Source organism: Maniola hyperantus, chromosome 23 (genome assembly GCF_902806685.2).
Source record: "Maniola hyperantus chromosome 23, iAphHyp1.2, whole genome shotgun sequence".
Taxonomy (NCBI): domain Eukaryota; kingdom Metazoa; phylum Arthropoda; class Insecta; order Lepidoptera; family Nymphalidae; genus Maniola; species Maniola hyperantus.
The window spans coordinates 2442844-2470557 of NC_048558.1; the positions used below are offsets into that span (position 1 = coordinate 2442844).

At 37.3% G+C, this 27714-nt stretch overlaps 1 protein-coding gene across 9 annotated transcripts in view; it reads right to left on the minus strand.

Moving 5' to 3' along the window:
• dati (datilografo) overlaps positions 1–27714 on the minus strand; it is a 168873-nt gene that overhangs the window by 102710 nt on the left and 38449 nt on the right. For 4 of the 9 annotated variants that reach the window (XM_069506540.1, XM_069506538.1, XM_069506539.1 and 1 more), the window contains exons 1-2: positions 735–965; positions 56–631 (exon numbers count right to left, since the gene is read on the minus strand). In XM_069506540.1, coding sequence (XP_069362641.1) covers positions 56–631; positions 735–866 — 708 coding nt within the window. In that variant the 5' untranslated portion in view covers positions 867–965. Of the gene's footprint in view, positions 1–55; positions 632–734; positions 966–14697; positions 14921–27714 lie in introns of those variants that run through there. The other 5 variants (XM_069506543.1, XM_069506541.1, XM_034980827.2 and 2 more) reach the window with 2 other exon arrangements.

Here is a 27714-nt window from a genome sequence, read left to right on the forward strand (position 1 = left end):
CAGAAGTGCTATCAAGATACAAACTGTTCACAACTCTATAGTCTACACCACTCACCTGAATTTCACTGACAAGTTTCTCAGCCATGATCTTGTGGTCCGGGGTGACGGGCGGCTGTGGCGTGGGCGGCGCAAGCCCAGCCTGGCTGTGCTCCGGGGGCTCTTGCACTGGAGAGGCCGGCCGGCTGCGGTTCCAGAACTCCATCTTGAAGCGCTGGGCCTCGTTCTGGATGGCGGGGATGTGCAGCGACAGCGGGGCGGCACGCAGGTCCAGCGCGCTGCCGCCCGCGGCCGCCTCGCTGCCGTCCGCCGCCGTCATCTTGAAGGAGTTGTGCAGCCAGCTGGCCACGAAGCTGTCCTCCTCCTTGGGCGGCTCCAGGAGGCGCGGGAACGGCGGCGCGGCGCTCGGCTCGAACGCGCCCTCGCCGCCGACCGTCTCGCCCTCCTCAGCTATTTTCGGTACTTTGGCCTCCCGCGGTGAGTCCTCTACTTCCGCCTTCCGATACTCATGGAGGTCCCTGTACCTCTCCTGGAGCGCTAGGGATATGTTCTCATTGAAGTACTTCAACATTAATTCCAGCTTCGGGCGAATGGTCACGAGGATGTCGTCGGGCTCATGCGGCGCACGACGGACCTGCGAACGGACGAGGGTTCAGAGCGAGTTCGCGCCGGGGTTACGAGGAGCCGGAAGGAGCGGAAGCGAGACCTCCTTGAGGCGCGGGCGGGCGACGACTAACTTCTTGGTGGAAAACTTGAGCGCCGCGACGCTTTCTTGCGGGGTGGGGCGGACGCGCGCGCCTCGCGAAGACGCCGCTCCAACTAGCAAGACGCGGCGCCGCCCCCGCCGCCTTAGACGCCAAGAAGAACATCCCCACCGAGGCCGGGCGCACGCGCCCCGCGTTTTTTTCCGCGGAAAAATGTGTCCGGTCAAGGAAAAGACGGTCCGGCCGAGCACGTGCGGCCGCCGCGACGTCCTGGCCGGCGAGCTCCGAGCGGACCACGGCCGAAATAAGAACTATTAAAAAGGGCGCCAAGCGTCGCCCCTCTCGCTCACCCGACCCCGGCCGCTTTCCACCCTTATGTTAGAAAAGGATGGGTATCGCTCACGATTTTTTTCTAAGCCGCTTATTAGTGAGGGAGGAAATAGAAAAGAATGGGTTCTTTCGGATTTTTTTTCTTATTGCCCCGTCTCGCTCGCTCTCGTGAACATGTGTATAGCGCCGTCTCACGGCGAGTTTTTAAGTAATTCTTTCCGTTCCGCCTACTGTACTATTGAATTTTTTTTCCATATTCAGGCGGAGCTTAGCTTATGGGGTTTTAGCCAACGGCCTTTTATTACCGCGTTTTTTCCTTGTTTTACCTAAACTTGGGAGTTTGTTCTGAGATTACACCCATTTAATTGATACCTACATACTTAAAAAGTAACAAAAAACGGATGAAAATGTTATGAAAAATTACTAAAACATCAATTTTCTTTTTCAGGTACGCATACGACTGCTATTTTTCTATAGCACCCGTCTGTTTTTAAAATTAGTCACAAATAAATCTTAGGTTCATATCTTGGGCATGTTTCATTTTCTTAGAACCCCTTCTCAAGGTTGTCGTAGCAAAGCTTTTCCTAGCGCTACCCCGCGACAGATGGCGTAGCCAGTAGAGTGCTACGAGAGTCTACGATCTTTGCTCTTAGAAAATTTCTTACTATGAACCAGTACTGTTTGTATCTTTACTATGTTCAATGAAAACATAATCTATTAGGTACTGATAAAAGTATGAATATAATAATGCAAGTCTAATCTAGAACAGCCTGACTGAATTTAGATATACTACTAAGCTAGCTACACGTCCGTTTTCAATATTCAATCTACTTATCTGTAATCTACAGATAAGTTACTTAGTAATGTTTTCACCTAATTATCAAAAACACCGTACATTATAAGAACGTTGCTTAGTAATCTATCTCCACATTACAGATAGATTAGGTAAATATTAAAAACTGACGCAAACCCGTCTTGTTAGGTAGATCTCTAAAATAAGATACCTATTTAATATCGAAGACTAAAAAGCTAGGTTATTCTATAAATTAGAATTTTGAACATACCTACCTATCGTAAGCTTTAACCAAGCTTAATAAAATTACATCATTAGGAAGTAAGTAGACATACTAACATGGGTTTGTATACGATAAACTATTTTTAGATTTTATAGGTAGGTATGAACAGCGAAATGGTTTGTCTATAGAATTGGTAGTGCCAAGACTCAAACCATTTAACTCTGTTTTCAATGGTTGTCTGAATCAAAGTCGTTTGTCTGTACAAAATAATTGTACCTATTCATGTTTTCACCTACCTTTTTTTTAAATGAAAATCGCTACCCCTATTATAAATGTGAAAGTGTGTTTTGGTTTGTTGGTTTGTCCTTTAATCACGTCGCAACGGAGCAACGGATCGACGTGATTTTTTGCATGGGTATGTATAGTTTAAGACCTGGAAAGGGACATAGGCTACTTTTTATCCCGGAAAATCATAGAACTCCCACGGTATTTTTTAAACCTAAATTCACGCGTACCTACCTACCTACGAAGTCGAGAGCATCAGCTAGTATAGGTATTACAATAACACTTAAAGCTAGCTTTATCTAATTACTATACAAATCATGCCCGCATGGAATGGTGCCAAGAATACTGGCTGGATTTCTGCGCTGGACAGCCAGCGTTACGCAAAAAATGAGCCAGCCCTTCTGTCACCAGATGTGGCTATTAATTGCGGTGAAATGTCTCGTAAAAAAATCTTTAAATACCTAACATGTACTTACCTATCTTGGAGAGGGTTAGGTAAGTACCTACTTACTACATATCCTAATTATTGTACTTAAGTACTAAGGTTGATATTAATTACCAAGTTTCAAGCTTCAAGAGCTTTTAAGCAAGCAGGTTTCCTTATGATCGTTAAAGCAAGTAGGTATAAGTAGGTAAGTAATACCCTATGTAGGTATTTAATTGCTTAAAAATAATTCCAAAAAGTTTAGAGGTGCGTACCGGGGATAGAATCGTAGACCCCCGACTAGGAAGCTGATTTAACCACTAAGTTATCGGCGTTTTTAGGGTTCCGTACCTCAAAAGGAAAAACGGAACCCTTATACGATCACTTTGTTGTCTGTCTGTCCGTCTGTCTGTCAAGAAACCTACAGCGTACTTCCCGTTGACCTAGAATCATGAAATTTGGCAGGTAGGTAGATCTTATAGCTGACATTTGGGGAAAAATCTGAAAACATTGAATTTAGGGTTAGATCACACAAAAAAAATTAAATTGTGGTCATGAACTAGTAATTAGTATTTTCAACTTTCGAAGTGAGTGACTATATCAAGTGGGGTATCATATGAAAGGTCTTCACCTGTACATTCTAAAACAGATTTTTATTTATTTTTATGCATCATAGTTTTTGAATTATCGTGCAAAATGTCAAAAAAATACGACTGTAGTACGGAACCCTCATTGCGCGAGCCTGACTCGCACTTGGCCGGTTTTTTTATACCTACCTAGCTGCGTCCTAGTTTATATACCTACGATGTAAGTATAGAGAACCTATAAGACTTTTAAATAAATTTGATTAGTAACGCATAATGGCAAAGAAATACCTAAGTCATTAACAAGACGTTGTGCATGTGCACACAGACAGACAATGCTAGCTACAATAATGACGGGCGGGGTTACAATACTGGGAGTGGCTAGTCTTTTTTTCGTCACGGTCGGTTAGCACTAGCACGCTTTTTGCACGCCCTCATCCTAGTATCCGCAAAGATCTAATTTTGTAACCGAATAAGTAGATGCTATCTGCGTTACACAATTTAATCTATTTCTATAGGTATACAGGCCGGTTAGGGCTTGAATTTTCAAAAATATTTACTTAACAGATGTCTACGTCATAATAGTTATCTGCATGCCAAAGTACAGGCCGATCTGTCCAGTGGTTTGAGCTGTGCGTTGATAGATGAGTCGGCAGTCAGTCAGTCAGCTTTTCCTTTTATATACGGGGTGTAACCAGAACGCTATCAAAAACGAAGACAGGTGATAGTAAGCTGATTACTGATACGTCGATACCATAAAAAACGCGATTTTTTTTTTAGATTGAACCTTTTCAACAACCCCACGCTCCGTTAAAATAACGTGGTTCGTATCTAAGCCTTGAGATTTAAACACCCCTTCTTTGTAATGAACCTTAGGGTTGATGTCTGAAATAGGTTCAAGCCAAAACGGTATTTTTTTAAACAACTTTTTCCCTACTACTGATTTTTAGGGCTCCGTAAAAAATAACGAAGTTATGTAGTTAATTCTACACCAAAGATTTATAATAGATAGGTATATCTTTATAGTTATTTGGTTAAATAAAATATAAGTTTTAACCATGTATACGAGGTTTTAACAAAAAGCTCACCCTTTCCCTCATGGTTTGTGTCAATGTAGCTATTTAATGATACGAACCCTCGTAGCTTTAGTTTTTAAGTTCACGCAAAAATTATCACCACTATACCTATCATCTTACAAATGCAACAACCGACTTTCAAACAATGGAATTTATTACCTATTTTGAATAAACCATTTGATTTGATTTGAACACCTTCTTTACTTGAAAAGGTTTGAAGGTAAAACAAAATATCAGACGGTAATTCTTAAATTATTTAGTGATCAAAAATCGTTATAAAACACAAACGATATCGTAAAGGCAATATCCGGTCAAATAAACTTACTTGTTACAATGACCCTACGCAGTTTAGGGGCTTTGCTACAATGGTAGTAAAAACTTATAAATATTTTGGTTGCTTAAATTTTTCATAATATACCTAAGTTTCATCAATATTACGTCATTTTTGGGGTTCCGTACCTCAAAAGTGAAAACGGAACCCTTATAGGATCTCTTTGTTGTCTGTCTGTCTGTCTGTCTGTCGAGAAACCTACAGGGTACTTCCCGTTGACCTAGAATCATGAAATTTGGCAGGTAGGTAGATCTTATAGCTGACATTTGGGAAAAAATCTGAAAACCGTGTATTTAGGGTTAGATCACACAAAAAAAATTAAATTGTGGTCATGAACTAATAATTAGTATTTTCAACTTTCGAAGTGAGTGACTATACTAAGTGGGGTATAATATGAAAGGTCTTCACCTGTATATTCTAAAACAGATTTTTATTTATTTTTATGCGTCATAGTTTTTGAATTATCGTGCAAAATGTCGAAAAAATACGACTGTAGTACGGAACCCTCGTTGCGCGAGCCTGACTCGCACTTGACCGGTTTTTTTAAGCTCCTAGCTTTAAGCTATGTCTTCATGTCTATGGTGCATGTGACTTTTGATCCTGAGTGACATAGGCTATATTTTATTATCAACAAAGTTAGAGATCCCTACAAAAATTGTAATACCCGTGCGAAGTCAGGGTAGGTCGCTAGTCTAAATACTTATATAAAAGGAAAAGGTGACTGATTGACTGACTGATCTGTCAACGCACAGCTCAAACTACTTACTGGACGGATCGGACTGAAATTTGGCATGCAGATAGCTATTATGACGTAGCCATTTTTGAAAATTCAACCCCTAAGGGGGTGAAATAGGGTTTTGAAATTTGAGTGGTCCATGCGGACGAAGTGACGGGTATACCTAAGCTAGTCAGTAACCTTCTTATAAATGCAAAAATGTGTTTGTTTGTTGGTTTATTGGTTTGTTAGTTTGTCCTTCAATACTCACGAAACGCAACGGTGCAACGGATTGACGTGATTTTTTGCATGGGTATAGATACCTGGAGAGTGTCATAGGCCACTTTTTATCCCGTGAAATCAAAGAGTAAATATTCTAACTAACCTAAATGCGTCCATTCCGGAACGAGTCGCTCGGACACGAAACAGCTGTTGAGGCTCATTGTTACACTTTTATATTTCATTTATTGGTATCCTGTGTTGCTTATATCAGAGCGTCAATATAGGTAAATAAATGTAGGTATAGGTGCATGGAGAGCCCCAATAGCTCAACCGTTAAAGGAGTGGACTGAAAACCGAAAGGTCGACGCCCGACGGTTCAAACCCTGCCCGTTGCACTATTGTCGTACCTACTCCTAGCACAAGCCTGACGCTTAGTTGGAGAGGAAAGGGGAATATTAGTCATTTAACATGGCTAATATTCTTTTTTAAATATATATATATAAATCCCGCAAATTACTAATGCGTGTGGCCGCCATTTTAGTGACGTCAGCACTAGACTGTAGTTTCGAGCTGATGGTAGGTATATGTGTAAAAAAAAGCTGTGATAGCCTAGTGGTTAGAACGTCCGCCTTCTAATCGGAGGTCGGGGGTTCGATCCCGGGCACGCACCTCTAACTTTTCGGAGTTATGTGCGTTTTAATTGATTTTCTTGTATTTCTTTTTTCTGTGTTTTTATAAATTGTATCTTATCAGTTAGTTAGTGCATATATTTATTTAAGAATTGTTGTTACACATATTTAGGGTTACCGCTTAGATTTAATCTATTGTTTTTTATTTTTATTTGGACCATTTATAGCTGAAACCTGTTTTGTGTGCCTTTATAATAAAATAAATAAAATTACATATCACTTGCTTTAACGGTGAAGGAAAACATCGTGAGGAAACCTGCATGCCTGAGAGTTCTTCATAATGTTCTCAAAGGTGTGTGAAGTCTACCAATCCGCACATGGCCAGCGTGGTAGACTATGGCCAAAATCTTTCTCACTCTGAGAGGAGACCCGTGCTTTGTATTGAGCCGGTGATGGGTTGATCATGATGATGATGATGATATTTTTTGTAAATATAATTTTTTTTCCTATAGGGTGTAAATGTATAAAATAATGTGAATAAAATGTCCAAGATTTTTTTATTTTTTACACTGATGGCAAGTGATGATGCAGGCTAAGATGGAGCGCGCTTGCCTAGAAAATGCCTATTCACTCTTGACTTGAAGGTACCCATATTATATTTGGAGGAGAAAACTGATGCTGGAAGGGTGTCCCAAATCTTAGCGGCGGTAAGATAATATACCTATAGGTAAGAGAAAAATTTATCAGTTAAAGTAAATGATCGTTGTATAACTCTTTAATCAGTGATCTCGGTAACGAGCCAACTTATCTATTTTCTCACGTAACGAGCAACAAAACACATATCAAAATTCAAATGAACAAAACATCTTTTATCTTACAATCTTAGTTTCTCATACGCAACAAAGAGAATCCCTTTCAAACACCGGTTCGAACCGGTTCTTACATTTGACAAAAGGTAAAAACAGAAAAAATTAGCACCCTTGTATCATTATTATTTGAGATCTAATTTGCATATTGCTAAAGGGTCATCGTACAAAGTGAGTTTTTTATGAGGAACTGATTTTATAATACTTAGGTACGTGCTTAAGTTACTTTTGTTCAGGGTTCCTAGAATAGCTTTTATTATTGCAAGATAGGCGTGCGTTTGACAAAAATCATGTAGTACTTACTATTTATTTATTTTACGGTTAAAGAAGAACTTTATTCTCACTAAGAATTAAATTCACTTACATGAGAAATTTAACAAATAAACAGTAGGTATCTTTTCCACACATCCACTGCGATTTTATACAAAACAAAGTGGGTAGAAATAAAATTATCGCAAAGTAAGCGACACGGTCGAGTGCGCGATACAGGCAAAACACGGATTACTTGAGACTAGAAACTTGGCACTTCAGGGTAAGTACCGAAAGTTTTCATGTACCGAATTGTAGTTAGATAGTAGTAATAAATTAAGTTATTATTATTATTATTTATTATTATACCATAACTGTCCTTACAGGGGAGTCCTAATGCTACAGTAACATTGGAAATGCTTATCTCTTAACAGAGATTTCTTCCAGCTTCCCATTCAAGGTTGTGAGTAAGACGTATTAGTTGTCACCGTAAAAATACATAGGTAAGTATAAGTCCCGCTAATTGCTATTGCCCTGGAACCAAGTCTCATTAACATCGAAATGACGTCATTTTGACGTCAGCCGTAATAAAAATATACCATCAGCTCGAAACTTCATTCTAGTGCTGACGTCACTAAAATGGCGGCTACACACATTAGCAATTTGCGGGACCTATATGTCGTTTCAAACTGAGGCGGACTCAAAGTTATAGATAACTAGCTGATGCCCGCGACTTCGTCCACGTGGGAACTCATCAATTTTCCGGGATAAAAAGTAGCCTATACCTATCCTTCCCCAGGATGTACCTAAGCTATCTCTGTACCAAATTTCGTCAAAATCGGTTGAACGGTTGAGCCGTGAAAAGCTAGCAGACAGACAGACACACTTTCGCATTTATAATATTAGTATGGATTAAAAAAATCCTATTACGGGCCAAGCCATGGGAAACAACACTAGCTTTATGCCTAGTAATTTACCGCTTGCAGGGAAACGATACAAAAGTTATTACGGAGAGGGTTAATGACGCAAAGGACTACGCTCACGCACCGCGACCTATTTTTAATGATTTTTCGTGAGTAGTGAAGGGTTAATGCTGTGTTGTATGGAGATGGCTTCTTTATCTTAATATCTATAATTTATGTGTGTACAACACAAAAAAATCTGATTATTGATAGTTCAGCTTCTGGATCGCGTGGAGTGTGGACTACACAAATTTCAAACCCATATTTTACACCCTTAGGGATGAATTTCCAAAACCCCTTGCTTAACGGATGTCTGTCATACTAGCTATCTATCCGCCCGCATGTCAAATTTCAGCCCAATCCATCCAGTGGTTTGAACTGGAGTTATACAAGAGATCTGTGACCAGCTGTGGACGTATATCAACTGATGATGATGATGATAAACTTGTAGAAAACAATTATATGCGCCCATAAGGGATAGCGCAGTGTAATATGTACGAATTGTCAGTTTAAGTAACATAAAAATGCAACTCCTCAATATATCGAATTAGGTTGCCTGCACATCGGATTGAAAGAGAGGTGATGCAAAATTATGTAGGTTAGGTAGTTAAGCAATACGATTAAGACAATAGTATGTAAGATTTCTTTATTAGTATTGTTAGTCCATAAGCGAGAGTAGATCATAAGCCGGCTCTCAATAAACATCTTTCACCGTTGCCGCATTTAATTATTACCATACGGCCACAACATATCTCATGGCGACCCTTGCCAGTCGGTGCATGCCTAATCTAAGTGCGTGCACCGGCTGGGCACCGATCAAGAAGAAGACTACAAAATTTTTAAAAGAATATCAAGATTCAAGACTCAACAGAACTAGAACAAAAAGAAGAAAATAATTCCACGTCCTGTATTAAAAATCAAAAAACACTAACATCAAGAAATAAGTTCAAAAATGAATCGCTTATGAACAGAAGACAATCTCAAGCTTCATTGATCGGCCCAGCATCATCGTGCGCCCAGGGTTATCCCGGCCACAACTAGGAGGTGTCCAGGGTATTCCCGGCCCAGTTCGAGGAGTCCAGGGTTAGCCCGGCCCACTAAGATGCAGTAAAGAAGAGGCGCAGGCTCCAGACCTCCGGACCTGATGACCAAAACCAGTCCTGACGACGACGGCGACTACACGGCGGTCACGAAATTGATTAATAAAATGTGTCGCTAACAGTTAAAGTAAGTGCAATTTATCTCTCGTAATGGGCAAATAGGTAGAATGTGTAGGTATTGTAATTTTTTTTTTGGGTAGATAATTTAATTTTGTACGTATAGGATAGGAGAATATTGGTAATTTTTTTAAATAATAAATAATACTTGCTCCACTATCTACTCATAAGTTAGGTTATATAGTGTGTAGGATAGTTTAAAATAATAATAGATAATTAATAAATGAATAAGTAGGTACTTACTTCTTTCGTAAGTATTCGGTGTTAAAATCGAAATATAATAATTCAGAGAATTATAACGGTGCCATCGCGTGGTCAACGACACACGCGTACCCGAACATTTGATATTGTTATACGAGACAATGGTTTTGCTAGAGATGCAATTTGCAAATACAAGGAAATTAATATGAAATAAGGAGAATTTTTTCCCCTACAGACGTTTTTCGTCTAGTTTCGTGCAAGTTTTGACGATATAAGACTATACCCGGCTTTGACAAATTAGGACTCTGCAAACCAAAGGCTTGATCACCCTTCGGCTGTAGAAGTGCTAGGTATAAAATATACAATTATTTATTTTGGGATTGAGACATACTGACGTAGGAAGATGATTGTTATTTATTTGTTCGAACGCGATATTTAGCGCATATTTAGTACCTCCTCATTCAACTATATATTTGTCTAGACTCTTGATCATTATCTACCGCGCTGGTGTTAGTGAAAGACCTAGAATTTTTATGAAAAGTTGAATGTTAGTGAAAGAAATAAGTTTGATGAAGATTATAAGTGTTATGAAAAATGCTCGCAAGCATGTTATGTTAAATATTAATTAGGAGAGTACGCGCCGCGTTTGTTTATTTGTTTATTTATTTGTATTATGTGAAGAAGTAACTTGAAAGGTAGATGAAGACTAGGAGAGGTTTATTTTGACTGTCCAGGAAATATAAATACCTGAGATGTTTACTCAATAATAGGTATTATTATGGGTTATAGAATAGAAACCTTATATTTACCGTCTTACGACGATGCTATACGACAGCTGTATACTTATGATGACGACGATTTGATAGGTCAAAGAATCTTTTGAGACAACTAAGTCGATTAGTGAAATCGATCGAAGTTAAATCCTTGACTGCACTTAATAGATTACGATTTTTCTAGTTATAAGTAAGGTTGAAAGTATGCCCATACGAAGTAAGAGATAAGATAAATTGCACTTGAGCACAGGAAGTAACGATAAAAAAAATGTTTCCTTACATAATTTTAATTTTATTTAGCATTCGATTTTATTTTTGTGATTGTCATCATCTTTTCTTCTGATTCGATGTAGCGTCTAACATTTTTTTCTTTTAAGGGGAGGGGTAACCGCATACATTTTCAGGGGAGTTGTAATATGTACGAATTGTCAGTTTAAGTAACATAAAAATGCAACTCCTCAATATATCGAATTAGGTTGCCTGCACATCGGATTGAAAGAGAGGTGATGCAAAATTATGTAGGTTAGGTAGTTAAGCAATACGATTAAGACAATAGTATGTAAGATTTCTTTATTAGTATTGTTAGTCCATAAGCGAGAGTAGATCATAAGCCGGCTCTCAATAAACATCTTTCACCGTTGCCGCATTTAATTATTACCATACGGCCACAACATATCTCAGCAGAAGCACCTATCACTTCAACGTCCTCCATAGTGAATGTGGCTGGAACTTAGGTAGGTAGGTATGTGTGGAGATTTATGTTTTGATCGGCTCCACACTATTGACGTTCGTTGGTTGTTGGACGACTGTGTGGAGCCGGCGGCGTTAGAAAGAAATAATGGTTTCGTAGACAGCTGTCTGTCGCTGAGACCCTAGAATAATATATTTCCAACATCAATGGCTGAGACCGACAAAACTTCACTAAGTATGAGTGACAGAGACGATGCTCTACGAAGCCGAGATCTCTTTCTTAAGTTCGATGTGCAATATTACCTCCCGGGTACTAAGTAATTAAAATGAAAACGCTTTCCATGCTTTCTTAGCCAGCAAACGTAAAACGTTATTGATGGTACTATTCCGTGACAAGTGATACCCGCCGTTGAAACAAAGCTGTATGTCTGTCTGCGTAAGGATCGATAACTACGAAACAGAATTTATAATATTACGTTACGACTCTTTCAATTAGTTCTTAAATAATAAATGGGTCCTTATTGACCTTTGCAATACTATAAAGTCTATAGGTAGGTACTAGTACTACCTATATAGTCTGGTCATGTTAAAAAACCGGCCAAGTGCGGGTCAGACTCGCGCACTGAGGGTTCCGTACTACAATCGTATTTGATCGACATTTTGGACGATAAATCAAAAACTATTATACCTAAAAATAAATAAAAATCTGTTTTAGAATGTACAAGTAAAGCCCTTTCATATGATACCCCACTTGGTATATTAATCTTATACTTTAAAAGTTGAAAATACCTAATAATATTTGTTCATGAACACATTTTGAAAGAAATGTGTTACATTTTTTTTACGGTTTTATACCTACGATTAAACGCGTGCGTTTAATTGCAGTGCTTGATAAGCTTTAAATACACTCAAACGTATGGATTTCCTCATAAAAAAACTGGACAAAAAACAAAAACAGTAGAAAAAACGTGAACGTAAAAAAGCTCCCTCCAACCCAATCGTAAAACGGTGGCCAAGTATTTATCAAACAGGAAAAAACGCACCCTCTCTAAACACTGGGTGTCAATTCTGACCATAAACAAAAAACATCTACCTATTGCCAGGAAATTAGAATTCCATTTTAAAAGCAACTGATATTAAATCTAAATATATAAAAGGAAAAGATGACTGACTGACTGACTGATCTATCAACGCACAGCTCAAACTACTGGACGGATCGGGCTGAAATTTGGCATGCAGATAGCTATTATGACGTAGGCATCCGCCAAGAAAGAATTTTTGAAAATTCAACCCCTAAGGTGGTGAAATAGGGGTTTGAAATTGGTGTAGTCCACGCGGACGAAGTCGCGAACATAAGCTAGTACCTAATAAATATATGTAAGTTATATGTAAAAAATGTAATAAACGGTGTGGTGGTGCTCTTAAGCGAAGGCATATTTCCAACAGTGGACATCCACAGGCTATTCATGATGATGATGATGATCATAGATATGTATTATAAATGCGTAGGTATTTCTGTTTGTTAGCTAATGGTATAGAGATATCTTGCATCCCGGGGATGGACATTGGCTACTTTTTGTCCCGGAAAATAAAAGAACTCTTCACCACCTATGCTTTCGACTTCAGGTTTTTTATTTGCAAAAATAATTTTATTGCAGGTAATTTTGATATTAAAAAAATATTGCTGCGGACAGAAAAAGAAGAAAAACTATTTTTATTTTAAGAATTCAGAATTTTTTGACTTTGGATATGTAGGTAGTAGGTAACGTTAAAGATACAAATGTCGTTTATTTAAAAATAACTAACCAATTTATAAAAAAGCGGATATAGAAAAAAAGTGTGAAAAACCACCCCATTCAAATCGACCGTTAAACAGTAGCAAAGTACTAATTTACGTTCACATTTTAAAAAAGTAGAGCAAAAAACGCACCCTGTCTAAACACTGCGTGTCAATACAAACCGCTTTCAATCGTCGAAAAAAAACATTTAATCTGACACATTTTAGAGTCCACGAAAGGGAGAAAAGAAAAAAGACCACCCCCTGTATTTGGAGCCAATAAAAAAAACTGTGTTCGACATCGTTTGAAAAAAGAACGACTTAATTGGTGGTGCGCGTGCCGCCCAACTTTTTTTCTCTTTTTTTTTAATTTTTGCCCTTGCGTCCATTGAGTAACTTTTTTCTTGCATTCACCCGTGGGGTGCATTTTTTGCGACAATTATGGTGGAGCGAGCCGTTCAGCCGACAAATTATTTAAGATTATAACCTTTTAGACGCTGTTAACGCTGCATAATTTCATGCTATAATTTATGTGGGCTTTTAATTCGATGTTTTACAACGAAAACGTATTGCGTTAAGAAGACTGGTGAATTATTTGAAGAAAAAATGAATGAAATGACAATTTATGTATATACCTACTTATTTCAGATATTTTCCAACTTTGATAAGTCCTATTTTGACTCATCAAGATTGAATAATGTAAATACCAAATCTTGTCGCTAGCTTTTTAAAATTTGAATAAAGTAGGTAAGTAGGTACTAAGGTTAAAACTGGCTGATTCACTCTGGCTTAAAACCCTTTAGGACATCTTTGATGTTCCGGAATAAAATATAGCCTATATATCCATCTCCGTGATGCAAACAATCTCATTATCTAGGTACCAAATTTCGTCAAAATCCATCAAGATGAGCCATGAAAAGATAAAAGATATACCTTACCCACACAGATAATAATGAATGTTGAAAAAATAAACAACTTAAAAGAAAGCCCAGAGTAAGTAGGGAGGCATACCTACTTATCCAATTATCCTAGAAAGCTCGTAAACATATTTTCCAACTTTATAAATTTCCGCATGCCATAAAATCTAGGTATTGTAGTAATTCACACCTTATTTATATAAATTGGTTTGATCGTTAAAAAGTTACGATATAACAATATAATGGAGTAAATTGATACACATAATTGTAAGCAATATAAAATTTTAACATAAAATAAATAATGACACTTTATAACCACGATAATATTTTTTATAGGTAGATATAATGAACAACGGCCTATTAAACTTTCCTTCTAAGAAAATATACTTTCTAAAACTATGACCACGACAACTAAAATTTAGCGACATCTATTACAAAATAGCAAAAATTAATTGCCACATATCAATAACTTCCCAATAAGAATTTGATAACAAAATGAGAACACGAAAAGATAAACTTATTAAGTATTTACGCACCACCTATCATAGAAAATAAAATATCACTTTAGATAAAACACTTAACTACTTACAAGAAAATATGTTAAAAAATCCAACTTTTTCCCATATTAATTTAGTGTTTCTAAACGGTTCGTATAGTATTAAACTGTCTATTTCCAGTAAAATCCCGAAAATATTTAAAAAATAAAAAAAGTGTTACGTAATGGAAAATTACCTTAAACGTGAAAAAGCAACCGACCGACAACGCGACGACTTATAAAATTTCCATTTAAAACACAGAGCTCATTATCTTTTTTCTAACGAAAAAATACACTTTTGAACGACACGAAATATCCAAAAAACACTTATCAAACATCTCGATTATAAACTTAATGATAATCGAAATAAATCCCAATTTAATTTAAAACAATTTTGTACTTATGTCTTCAAGAAATGTAGAGCTGTTAACTTCTTGGACTACTTTATTGGTTAATAGGGTGGGGAAAGTATAATTTGCATAAATATCTGAAGTCAGAAATTAGACTAGCATAAAATATTTTGGCATTTGTCTATAAAACAGTCGAAACGTATGTAAATAAGATTATATTTTTCTTTACAGATGAAAGAAGGGGAATAGGTTTAATAAAACTGCCCTACCTAACTTGTAATGGAATAAATAAATAAAAGATTTTAACTTTTGTCAAAGCTATTTCAATATAACGTTTAACATATCTGCTAAGAGTAAAGGATTTGTAATCTCGCAAACAGTTTTATAACTTGAAGAAAGGCATTTTGCCTACAACGTTTAGGTTATAAAACAAAAATCTCTTCATGCAACGCAAAAAAATTCACAAGTTATCAAAATAATATTTTTTTTTCGGAAGTAAGTAAACATTTAAACAGTTAGGGATATTAATTATTAATATTAATAAAAATCGAGAGCAATAATATGATAAAGATGTAACCTTTACTTGATGTAATCTTAAAAGTTAGTTCTGTTCTGTGTTTCTGTTTAGTGTTTTTAAAACTTAAAAATCTGATAAGAATATCAATTGGATTTCTCGACTATAGTCGTTGCATAGTCGACGTCTTCGTAGCAGAATTGCATTATAAGCACATCACTAGTTGCATATGTGAGCGTGTTATCAGCTCTCCTACGTACGTAGATAAAATTTTGAAAAATTCTCAACTTTTCCGCGATAACCCCGCCCGGGCGTGCAGAAAAAAGCTTGCAACGCGCATCTATAGTGTGAGCTAACAATATTTATGACTTGAGATTTTCAGATTCTAATAAGATAATGATCTCACCACAAAACACATGCATGGGCATGTATGGGCTAAACGATGGCACTTTCTGGGCGCGCGCGCTCCAACTTAGGCTGTATCTGCATCTCCTGTTTATTGTGATTGCAGTCAATCATGCAGTCATATATAGTTATAAAAACACGTTTAATGTCTGTTTAAATAGTGCCAAAGTTTTTGTGGTAAGCCAATAATCGATATACCTATATATAAAAGGAAAAGCTGACTGACTAACTGTTTGACTGATCTATCAACGCACAACTCAAACTACTGGACGTATATGGCTGCAATTCGGCATGCAGATAGCTTTTATAACGAAGGCATCCGCTAAGAAAGGATTTTTGGAAATTCACCCCTAAGGCGGTGAAATAGGTGTTTGAAATTTGTGTAGTCCACGCGGACGAAGTTGCGAGCGTAAGCTAGTAATTATATAACATAAGAAGACAATTATTGTCCTCTTTTAAGATTTTTTTTAGAAAATACCAGTATTTAACATAATAGAACTGGAAAAATAGGGAATGGCTGAATATAATTTTATCTACCTAAAACATAAACAAAAACTAATGGTCTACGTAATTCTACAAAAGAAAAAGAAGCGATTACATATTTTTTTTGAAAATATGTTAACAATAGTTTATTCTTTCGTAATTATTATAAAAAGGTAAAGTACAAAATAGAGTTCGAATAGTAGAAAATTAAAAAAGAATCTTTAAAGTATCTATGGCACTATCTACTTTCCCGCATCGATGAACAGCTGATCTGTTTGGTGACTATTATCGAGGGAAGTGACGTATGATACCTAGTTACATTCGTCCGAAAAATAGGTTTGGGTTACCTACTCTCAAACAATCTCTCAATTCGAGTCAAAAAAGTTTCAATTCAAAACTAGTGGCATCGTCTATGAATACGACACATCTTATAAATAAACCTTATGACCGACAAGTACTTATTTATTATTTGCTATACTGTTATCATTCCCGACATAGTATTATGCTGCATGTGTACAACACAGGGTGTCTTTGTGAGGGTCTAGATAACTCGTATCTAGGTGCGTAGATACTTTGGTCTAGATGGTATAAGCTATAACCTGACCAAATTGAAATGTAGCTTTTCGACTGAAATTAGATTATACTATTTCTTTATAGTCTGTGCTAGATAACTTTATGTGAGTTAATTTCAAAGTAGTTTTAATTGTGAATTATAACAATGGAAAATAGGTAAATAAGGTAGGTGTTTGAATAATTAAATATCTTCTTGAGTATACTTAGATATACTTAGATTTTGGGTAAATAAGTGTGAAACGATTACAGTTTTAGGTATATTTCTGAGCGTTAGGTACATTTTGTCATGACCCCTTGTTAGACGATTGCGCAACGCGAAGGAGTGTTAGGTTAGGTATGTTCGTAAGGTTTTTAGTCGGTAGGAGTCCGACATAACCAATGTGCTCCTCCGTAGCCGGTGCTATCCATGATGGATTTTCCTCACGAAAAAAAGGGGGGTTTTTATATGAAGGTTATTTTATCATTTTTGAAACGCAGTAATTTTTCAAAAAACTGACTTTTACCGAAACATAATTGTAAATTTTGTCCTACTAAGTATAACCTCCGCCGCACCAACCCGTGCTTTCGTGATTCCTTTCGTCAAAGGTTGCCTGGAAGAGATCGCTTTAGCGATAAGGCCGCCTTTGAATGCTACAGCTATAAGATTAAGATCCTTGTATGTTTTTTCAATGTTTACTTTGTGTTGTGTGCAATAAAGTATAAATAAAAATAAAAATAAATCTCTCTCCTATGTATCATCATCATCATTATCATCATCAAACCACCGATGGCCCGCTACTGAGCACGGGTCTCCTCTCAGAAACGGAAGGATTTGGCCATCGTCCACCACACTGGCCTAGTGTGTATTGGCAGACTTCCCACATCTTTGAGAACATAATGGAGAACTGTCAGGCATGAATAGAATAGAATAGAATATATTTTTATTCAAGTAAACTTTTACAAGTGCTTTTGAATCGTCATCTAGTTTAATTTACCACTGGTTCGGAATGCCGTTCATACAGCACATCCGCACGTCACCCGCGCTCGCCCGCACCTGGTTAGCGCGGGGGCATTGCGGCTGTGCGGGGCGTCCCCAACCCGGTTGCCATCTCAACCTGTTGCCTAATATACGAACGATACGTAATCTCACATGCCTCCTATAAAATTACTTTAAAAGCTTTATCACGCGGAAGTTGCAACAAAATCGGCTTAATTACCACAGTCAATTAATAATGGAATTTTCTAATCGTGCGCGCGCGCCGTAAAAAGATATATCTTCTTGCCGTTAGCGACCTCTGCCGGTAATTGGAGTAGCTATCGGAACTAACGGAGAGCCCTTTTTGCATTAGATAGAGGATAGATACCTACATCCACTGCTAATAAAATTACCTCCTCTTTTTTGACTACTTCAAAAGAACACGCAGATTTGTATATCTCTATTTATTTCGTCCATGGTAGCTTAGTGGTTTAAACGTTCGCCTTCTATTGGGGGGTCGCTGGTTTGATCCCGGGCAAGCACCTCTAACTTTTCGGATAGGTATCTACCTATATGTTAAATATCACTTACTTTAACAGTAAAGGAAAACGTTGTAAACCTGCATGCCTGAGAGTTCTCCATAATGTTCTCAAAGGTGTGTGAAGTCTACCAACCGGCACAATATGGCGTGGTAGACTATGGCCAAAACCCTTCTCACTCTGAGAGGAGACCCGTGCTCTGTAGTGAGCCGGTGATGGGTTGATCATGATGATGAGTATGGATATACCTACTTATATGTATCTGATTTAGTAACAAAGACTGCCAAAGTGTTCGACGCGACCTATTGTCGTATACAATACAGTCAACATGCAAATCAATCAATATATATATATATATACTTATAATAAAACTGTAACAGGTCAAATTCTGTACATTGAAGATATTTTGAAAATATTTTTTCGAGGGCACTCTATAATCGATACTGAACCCAAAACTGTAATTTTTTTCATTTTTGTCTGTCTGTCTGTCTGTGTGTCTGTCTGTCTGTCTGTCTGTATCACGGCCGCGCATCACGCTGAAACTACTGAATGGATTCCAATGAAACTTGGTACGATTTGAGGTAGGATACTTTTTATCCCGAAATTCAGCATGGTTCCCGTAGGAGAGGGGACGAAAGTTAAAATGTATACTGAGTTGTAATTCATTAACGCGTAGTCCGGTTTCATTCATTCTTTTTTTGTTAGAAAGGGGATATTTTAAAGTTCCGTAAATATTTCAACGTCATCGGTTTTTAACCGACTGTCAAAAAGGAGGTGGTTCTTTTTTCTACATCGATTTTTTCGAGGTTTCTGGACCGATTTGCAAATATATTTTTTTAAATCAACAAAAAAGTTTACGTCGTGGTCACATAAAAAATTCTGGATTCAGCTTCTTAATCCTGATGCTGCAGGGTTACTGCCCGCCTGGGTTATCAAGATTCAGGAAGTGTTCATAGTGAATTCATATTGTAGGTACCAAGCAACGACAACAATCCCGAAAAATCAAAGAGTTCCCGCGGGATTAAAAAAACGTAAATCAACGCGGACGAAGTCGCAGGAATCAGCTAGTTACCAATAAAACCTGTCCGAGTCCTAATTGCGTTAACCAGTGATTAACGAATTAGGAATGCTGCGGGTCCTAGCCTAAATCAATTCTTGTTACTTTGACAGCACCTCTTTTAGCGTATTTGGTATTGAATTGACGTTTTGAGTTTAAACTATTTAAACAAGATAATTAGTTTAGTAATAATAATTAGGTACAGCGTCTACCTATTATATATTTCATCATCATCATCATCATCAGCCTGTGGACGTCCACTGTTGGACATAGGCCTTCCCTAAAGAGCGCCACCACACCCGGTCCTCAGCCTTCCTCATCCAGCGACTTCCCACCAGCCTCTTTATATCGTCGGTCCATCGTGCTGGAGGGCGTCCCACACTACGCTTGCTATTATAATAATATATTTAGCTAAATAAAATTTTATCTTATCTTATTATTGAAGTAGCTTATGCTCGCGTCTTTGTCCGCGTGGACTACACAAATTTCAAACCCCTATTTCACCCCCTTAGGGGTTGAATTTTCAAAAATCCTCTCTTAGCGGATGCCTACCATAATACCTAGGTATAGGTTTGCACGTCAAATTTCAGCCCGATCCGTCCAGCAGATTGAGCTGTGCGTTGATAGATCAATCAGTCGGTCAGTCAGTCAGTCATCTTTTCATTTTATATATTTAAGTAGATAAAGATAATTATTACTGTGATGGGCTTATTATTGAAAAACGGTGGTAGCCTAGTGGTTTATAATTTGGTCTCTTATTCAGAGGAACCGTGGTTTGATGCTGGGCACGCACCTCTAACTTTTCGGAGTTAAATTATACCACTTACTTTAACGGTGAAGGAAAACCTGCAAGCCTGACAGTTCTCCATACCTAATGTTCTCAAAGGTGTGGGAGTTTTCCAATCCGCACTTGGCCAGCGTAACATCGTGAGATGTTTTCCATCACCATTAAAGTACTTAAGTAAGTGATTTTTAATTGCTTAAAGTTAGAGGTGCCCGGGATCGAACCCGCGATCTCTCGAATAGAACGTGGATGTCTTAGCAACTGGGCTATCGCGGTTATATTTAACATCCAAACTAATATTAAAAATATGAAATTGTGTCTGTTTGTTATTTTGACGAAATTTGGTACACAGATGGCAACCCGGACATGAATAAAGGCGACTTTTTATCCCAGAGTTTCCCGGGACTTAAAAACCTGGAGCTTTGGTACACGGGCATCATCTACTCACTACCCATTATTATAAATGCGAACATTTGTGTGTTTATTGATTTGTCCTTCAATCACATTGCATCGGAGTAACATATTCTGATGAGATCAGCGTGATTTTTTGCATGGGTAGGTAAATATAGATAGCTAAAGATCCGGAGAGCGATATAGGCTACTTTTTTAATAAGAAATAAAAATACCAGAAAATCAAAGAGTGCCCACGGGATTTTTAAAACCCAAATCCACGCGGATGTCATTATTAGGTATTCTATCGTAGACTTACTATAAATTCGTGAGCTAAGTACTAACTCAAAATCTATCTTCATTTCAATTCCAGGACTCGGTATAATCTTCAACTATGTTGCATCAAAATGGCCATTACGAGAGTGCTCCATAAAATAAAAGCCGGCATTAGAAAACCTCCTAAGAGATTGCGGGCAGAAAAATAAATCACCGTCCCACGCGACCTAGCCCAACGGAGAACGGACGCGCCGAGAAAAAAAAATAATATAGTTTGCTAACATAGACCGTGACACTTATTAGACCCTTCACCTTATATTATTTTACACTAGCTTATGCTCGCGACTTCGTCCGCGTGGACTACACATAATTCAAACCCCTATTTCACCCCCTTAGGCGTTGAATTTTCAAAATTCCTTTCTTAGCGGATGCGTATGTCATAATAGCTGTCTGCATGCCTTTGTCTGTATGTTTGGCTAATCTTCGGAACGGCTGGACCTATTTTGATGGGGCTTTCACAGACAAGTAGAAGATTAACCAAGGAGTAACAGTAACAGGCTACTTTTTGACCAACTTGTGACAACTTTGACAAATACTTTTTGACAAATTTGTGGTCTTATTAGTGGGAGGTCCTGGGTTCAATTCCTGGCAGGGGTTTGGAATTTTATAATTTCTAAATTTCTGGTCTGGTCTGGTGGGAGGCTTCGGCCGTGGCTAGTTACCACCCTACCGGCAAAGCCGTACCGCCAAGCGATTTAGCGTTCCGGTACGATGCCGTGTAGAAACCAAAGGGGTATGGGTTTAATAAAAACTGCCATACCCCTTCCAGGTTAGCCCGCTATCATCTTAGACTGCATCATCACTTACCATCAGGTGAGATTGCAGTCAAGGGCTAACTTGTATCTGAATAAATAAAAATAAAAAAATAAAAACTTTGAAAAAAGGGGAAGTTGTGTTTATCTACCTATACACCGAAATCTCCGAGATTTCTGAATGGATTTGCGTATTTTTTTTAATCGATAGAAAACTTTGTGACATTGTCCCATGAAAAAATTCGATTCCAACTCCTCAATCCTGATGCTGCAGGGGACCTGACCACCAAGACTGATGGGATTTAGAAACTGTCGGTTATAAACTGATATTGGAGATATTTCCCAAGTAAAGACTTTTTGCATTGCATTTTGAATTGCATTCCTAAATCGTGGTGATCCCACAGGATTTTTTAAGAATCATGCGTTTACATGTGTGTACAAAATTTGGTCATTTGGCATCCTTATATTTCCGGGCTACTATAGATAGCCTACTTTTTGTCCGGGAAAATCAAAAGTTCCCACGGGATTTTTAAAAACTTAATTTTTTGTGTAGTCCACGCGGATGAAGTCGCGAGCATAAGCTAGTTTTAAAATATGTATCTATAGGTACTTAAACTTTTTTCATATTAGTTTTCAGGACATGAAGTACCAGCAATCCGCACTTCTAATGCATCCTATGTCTATGGTTGCAAATGAAAAAAAGCTCGAACGAACGCGAATACACCCGAGGCGAATGACCAGCGAAAAATAAGACGAAAACAGCCCGTGCGCACATGTTCGGCCATTTTTTTACTCGCCATCCCTTTCTAGCGCCAAAAATGGGTACAAGTTGTACTAGGGTGAGCGAGAGGGAGCAAAAGAAAGCGCGAAAGAGTTGCTCGTCTGTTATTTCCGTGCGTTGCCGCTTGGAGCGCTGGCGTCGCGGGAAATTTCTTCCTGTTTCGTATGCAAGTATGAAGTGGTTGGTTTGAATTTTTAATAATAGGTTTACTAGTCAATGTACCAATTGCCTAGGTATATTTTTGTCGAAATTTATAGTAACTTTACATACTCTATTCTTCCATTTTTCTAGTTTCTAAAAATATTTAGAACTTTGATATAATGATGTGATATTTATACTTACTTAGATACTATTTTATTTTTACCTACTAGCTAATAATTTCCATAAATTCTGATTATCTCCTGAGAACTCTGATTTTCTGGAATAAACAGCATTTTATATCCGTCTCCAGGTTTCAAGCTATCTTTTTTCCAAATTACGTCAAAATCGGTTCAGGGACAAAGACATGTTTTATTTTTCACAAAATAATATAACTACCTATTATAAAAAATAGAAGTAAGACATAAAAAAACCATAAGTATAGATCATAATAAGAAATTAATACTTATAATAATACCCATCAAACCTTAGAAATTAGAATAATAGCTAGAATATTTTAACAATTCACTTATTGTATTTATTACTAGGCATTTCCCAAGATTCAGAAAGGTCAGTAAATGGTAAAAAAGAATTGATTTTTAAATGACTTTTAAACGTTTTTTGCAATTAAATAAAAGAGGCATAATTGCTTTCCTAATTAACATTTAACTGAAATTAGATTCGTCTCAATAAGCAGCTTACTTATAAAATACTTAAACTTAGTTTTATTAGTATTAGTTTACGTAGAATTATAGTTATAAAATAGAGTAAAGTATGCCCATAAAAATAAAAGTTTCATCGTAAAGTGATTTAAGTGTAGGCAAATAATTACAAAATCATTTTAGGTATATTAGTTTTCCTGAGAAAATTAATACAACAAAATCCGTATACCTATCTCTGTTTAGAGATAAGCATTTCCAATGTAATTTAATTTATTATTACTTTGTAACTACAATTTTGGTACATGAATAATAAAAATAAATAAATAAAAGGAAAAGCTGAGTAACTGACTGATCTATCAACGCACAGCCCAAACTACTGGATAGATCAGTCTGAAATTTGGCATGCAGATAGCTTTTAGGATAGAGAAAGGATTTTCGGTAATTTAACCCCTAAAGGGGCAAAATAGGGGTTTGAAATTTGTGTAGTCCACGCGGACGTAGTCGCGGGAATAAGCTAGTAAAAAATATAAAACGGCTGTCGTAGTGCGCTCCAAACGTTGGTTTGGCTTGAGACATCAATATTTTTCAATTTCTATTGACGAAAATAAATTTTTGGGTTTACAAGATAAAATTATAGGTGTTTGGAAATTTTTGGGAATTCCACCCCCTCGCCCCATGGCGGATTTGTAGTCTTGGCCGCCCTAGGCCCAAGGCCATGTAATACTTAAGTAGGTACCAGCCGCCCCTTTCTCAGCACTCATCATAATTATATTATAATTATAGACTTTATCATAATTGGGTATTTGACTAGTACATCAAAAATAAATTATTTCTCAGTGATTATTTAATAGAGAGTCTTCCAAAATACGTAAAATCCACGTCCTTTGTTGGTTTTAAGTGTAATAACCATTTTAAATCATCGATTAAACTAAAAAAGGTGTCAAATGATTGTGACGTCACACACCGGTATTCCATAGAATCTCGCATACTAAGCGATAAAAAGCTGGACGTTTGATAAAAAGCTACTGATTTGACTAGCTGTCAAATACCGTATTATAAAATTAAAATAAAATAAAATGAAAATCTTTTTTATTCGTATAAACTTTTACAAGTACTTACGAATAGTCGGATTCATCTACCACTGGTTCGGAATGCCTTTCCTTATTTTTTATATTTTATGCCTTATTTTATTTTTTATATTATAACTTTTATCATGACATCAGTGAATTTTTGCCACGTTTGGCCACACCTAATATCTAGCCGCCCTAGGCCAGGGCATAAGGACAAATCCGCCACTGCCTCGCCTATTTACAAAAAACCACCTCGAACGAAGCCGGGGCTAGTCTACCAATCTGCACTTGACTATGGTACCAAACTCCTTTCTTTCTGAGAGGATATTTGTCCTCAATAATGAGCCGGTGATGGGTTGATGATGATGACGAAGCTGGGTCAGCTGGTTAGCTAGATACCTATATACATTAAAGACGATCGATCATTATATCTGTCTATACGAGGTTTTTACGAGCGAAGCAAACTGCGTACCGGCCTAGTACTTCCTTACTATCTTACCATGACTAATTAGATCCTTCTAGACTTTTTAACTACCTACCGCGAAAGAGCTAGCCCGCACCACGGTAAATTGTTACGGTACGGTCTTTTTTATTTTTTATTTATTATCAAATAAAAATACATACAAATAAAAGCTTAAACTAAAAACACCGAAAAAACCACAGAGGTTTGTCCTCGGTGCCTAGCTGCAACGAAGATACCTATTAACTAATTACTTAAAAGAAATAATCTACAGTAGGTATAAGTATAACGCGAAGAATCACGTAAGTATGTAACATGTTATAATCGTGAGTAGGTTTATTAAATTTCTTGTATAATCACTTGCCCAAATATATAATTGAGACGCGAGAACTTCCTTTATTTAAGAGAAAATTGAGAAAACTACTGTTAGAAAAGGCATACTTATTTTATCCTAATTTTATCTATGCAATTTATTTTTAGAATTAAAATTACATAAACTATACTATTTTAGCGTTTAAACTACTTACCGCGAGTGATTTCCATTCTAAATAATATCTGTCCCGGCTTTACTCACGTGTCCAGTCGACGTTAGCCCGACTAGTTTTGAACCCATACCCATAGAAGGGAGTGCGCGAACGGACTCCCTTGAAAAAGGACCCCGTATGGGTTCGAAACTAGTCGGGCTAACGTCGACTGGACACGTGAGTAAAGCCGGGACAGATATTATTTAAACTATACTAATGATTAATAAAAGTCTGATAAGATGATATAATTATGATTACTAATAACTATTGTTAAAAATACAATTTAAGTTTACATGCTAATTATTGTGATCCTAATATCGTCCCCGGGACGTAATTAGGTGCCCAGAAAAATATTTTGAGAATTTCTACTTTTTTGCCAAAGCTCTTTTTGTGAAAATTGTAACAAAGGTAACGGGTTTTTGATTATCCAATAATATAAAGGAATGTCCTACCTAAACTATGACGTTTTATTTATTACTTTACTCGTGATATATTTTTTTAAATTCTTTTTTTACAAAAAGGGGACGATATTTGGCGACTGTACCTTAAGTAGGTACATACTACACAGGCTTAAATCCACGCGGACGAAGTCGCGGGCATCGTTCAGTATGAGTATGATATAAAAGTTCGATTAAATTGTACAAGAAACTCAAACTGCAATAATCCTATATTACGCAATCGGGCGAGCGTTCAGTAAAATTGGTCGAGTGCTTCTTGAGTTTATCTTATAAATGGACAGACACGACGGATAATGCTCTATAACAGTTGCATAATTGCGATTTCATACCATCGTTTTATAATGTTAGCTTTTCACTGTATTGAACTTGTAAAAAGTGAACTCCTTCGTCTTAGAAATAGAAAAATATCGTTGACTATAAGTAGATGATGCCCGCGACTTCGTCGGCGTGGATTTAGGTTTTTAAAAATCCTGTGGGAACTCTTCAATTTTCAGGGATAAAAAGTAGCCTATGTCCTTCCCCGGGATGCAAGCTGTCTCTGTACCAAATTTCGTCAAAATCGGTTGAACGGTTGAGCCGTGAAAAGCTAGCAGACAGACACACTTTCGCATTTATAATATTTTTTGGTTAGACATGTTATTTTCATTACGTGTCCAACCCTAGAATCGAACCTACGGTCCCATAAAGATCCACGTCGTTCCATCACTCTTATACATACAATGCAACCGACGTCATAACCTACCATTCAAATAAAATAAATACCAACCAATAAGGTTTAACACAATATGAATCTTATGCTTTCTAACATAGAGTACAAAATGGGTGTACTTTTTTTGTAAAAGAAATATAATAACATTGGACCAAGTCAGTCCAGCCTTGCCTAACCTGTTTTTTCTCTACGTATCACATTACCTAGGTACTCTAAGTTCTAATGCAATATTACTAACACAATGCCAATTAAAATTTTGCATTTATCGTACACATTTGAATAAGTAGGTATATGTAGGTACCTAAGTACTTAAATATTAAATCAACGACCTCCCTGGCGCAGTGGTAAGCGCTGTGGTCTTATTAGTGTGAGGTCCCGGGTTCGATTCCTGGCAGGGATTTGGAATTTTATAATTTCTATATTTCTGGTCTGGTGTGAGTGGGAGGCTTCGGCCGTGGCTAGTTACCACTCTACCGGCAAACCCGTGCCGCCAAGCGATTTAGCGTTCCGGTACGATGCCGTGTAGAAACCAAAGGGTTCATTAAAACTGCCACACTCCTTCCAGTTTAGCCCGCTTCTATCTTAGACTGCATCGTCACTTACCACCAAGTGAGATTGCAGTCAAGGGCTAACTTGTATCCACTTAACTATACCTTACTCCACTTAACAATAACTTGTATCTGAACAAAATTAAAAAAAAAGGTACTTAGATATTTTTCAGAAGTAGACAACTGTCTTAACCACTAGTTAGTGGTTAACATATTAAGCACTATTAATTAAGACGTTGTTACACTAGCGTACTTGGGTACCTATCAGGAATAATCCTGTAAGGCTAGACGTACTATAAAAAAATATTTAGGTACACCTATAGGCAGTGGCGTGCAGGTCATAGAGGCATAAATGCACTGCTTACCCCACTTGTAATGGCTCAATGCGTATTTTTCATTATGACCTGCCAGTAAATAGGTTCCTACCTAACATGCTTACCCTGGCTTCAAACACTGTGCACGCCACTGCCTATAGGTACTTCGATGGTTTTATAGCACATAACTACGAGATACCTACTAGATAAGTACTAATTCTATTTATTTATCATCTTTACATGCCTCGAAGAGCACGTAATTAAAGCTCTAGGTTCCGGTCATTAACCCTAACTGATAACAATCTTTAGTGTAATGATAATAATACTAGTACCTAATTAATTATCTTCAAAGGGTCTTAGGCAGACAACATGGGAATTCATCACCATCATCAACCCATCACCGGGCAACTTC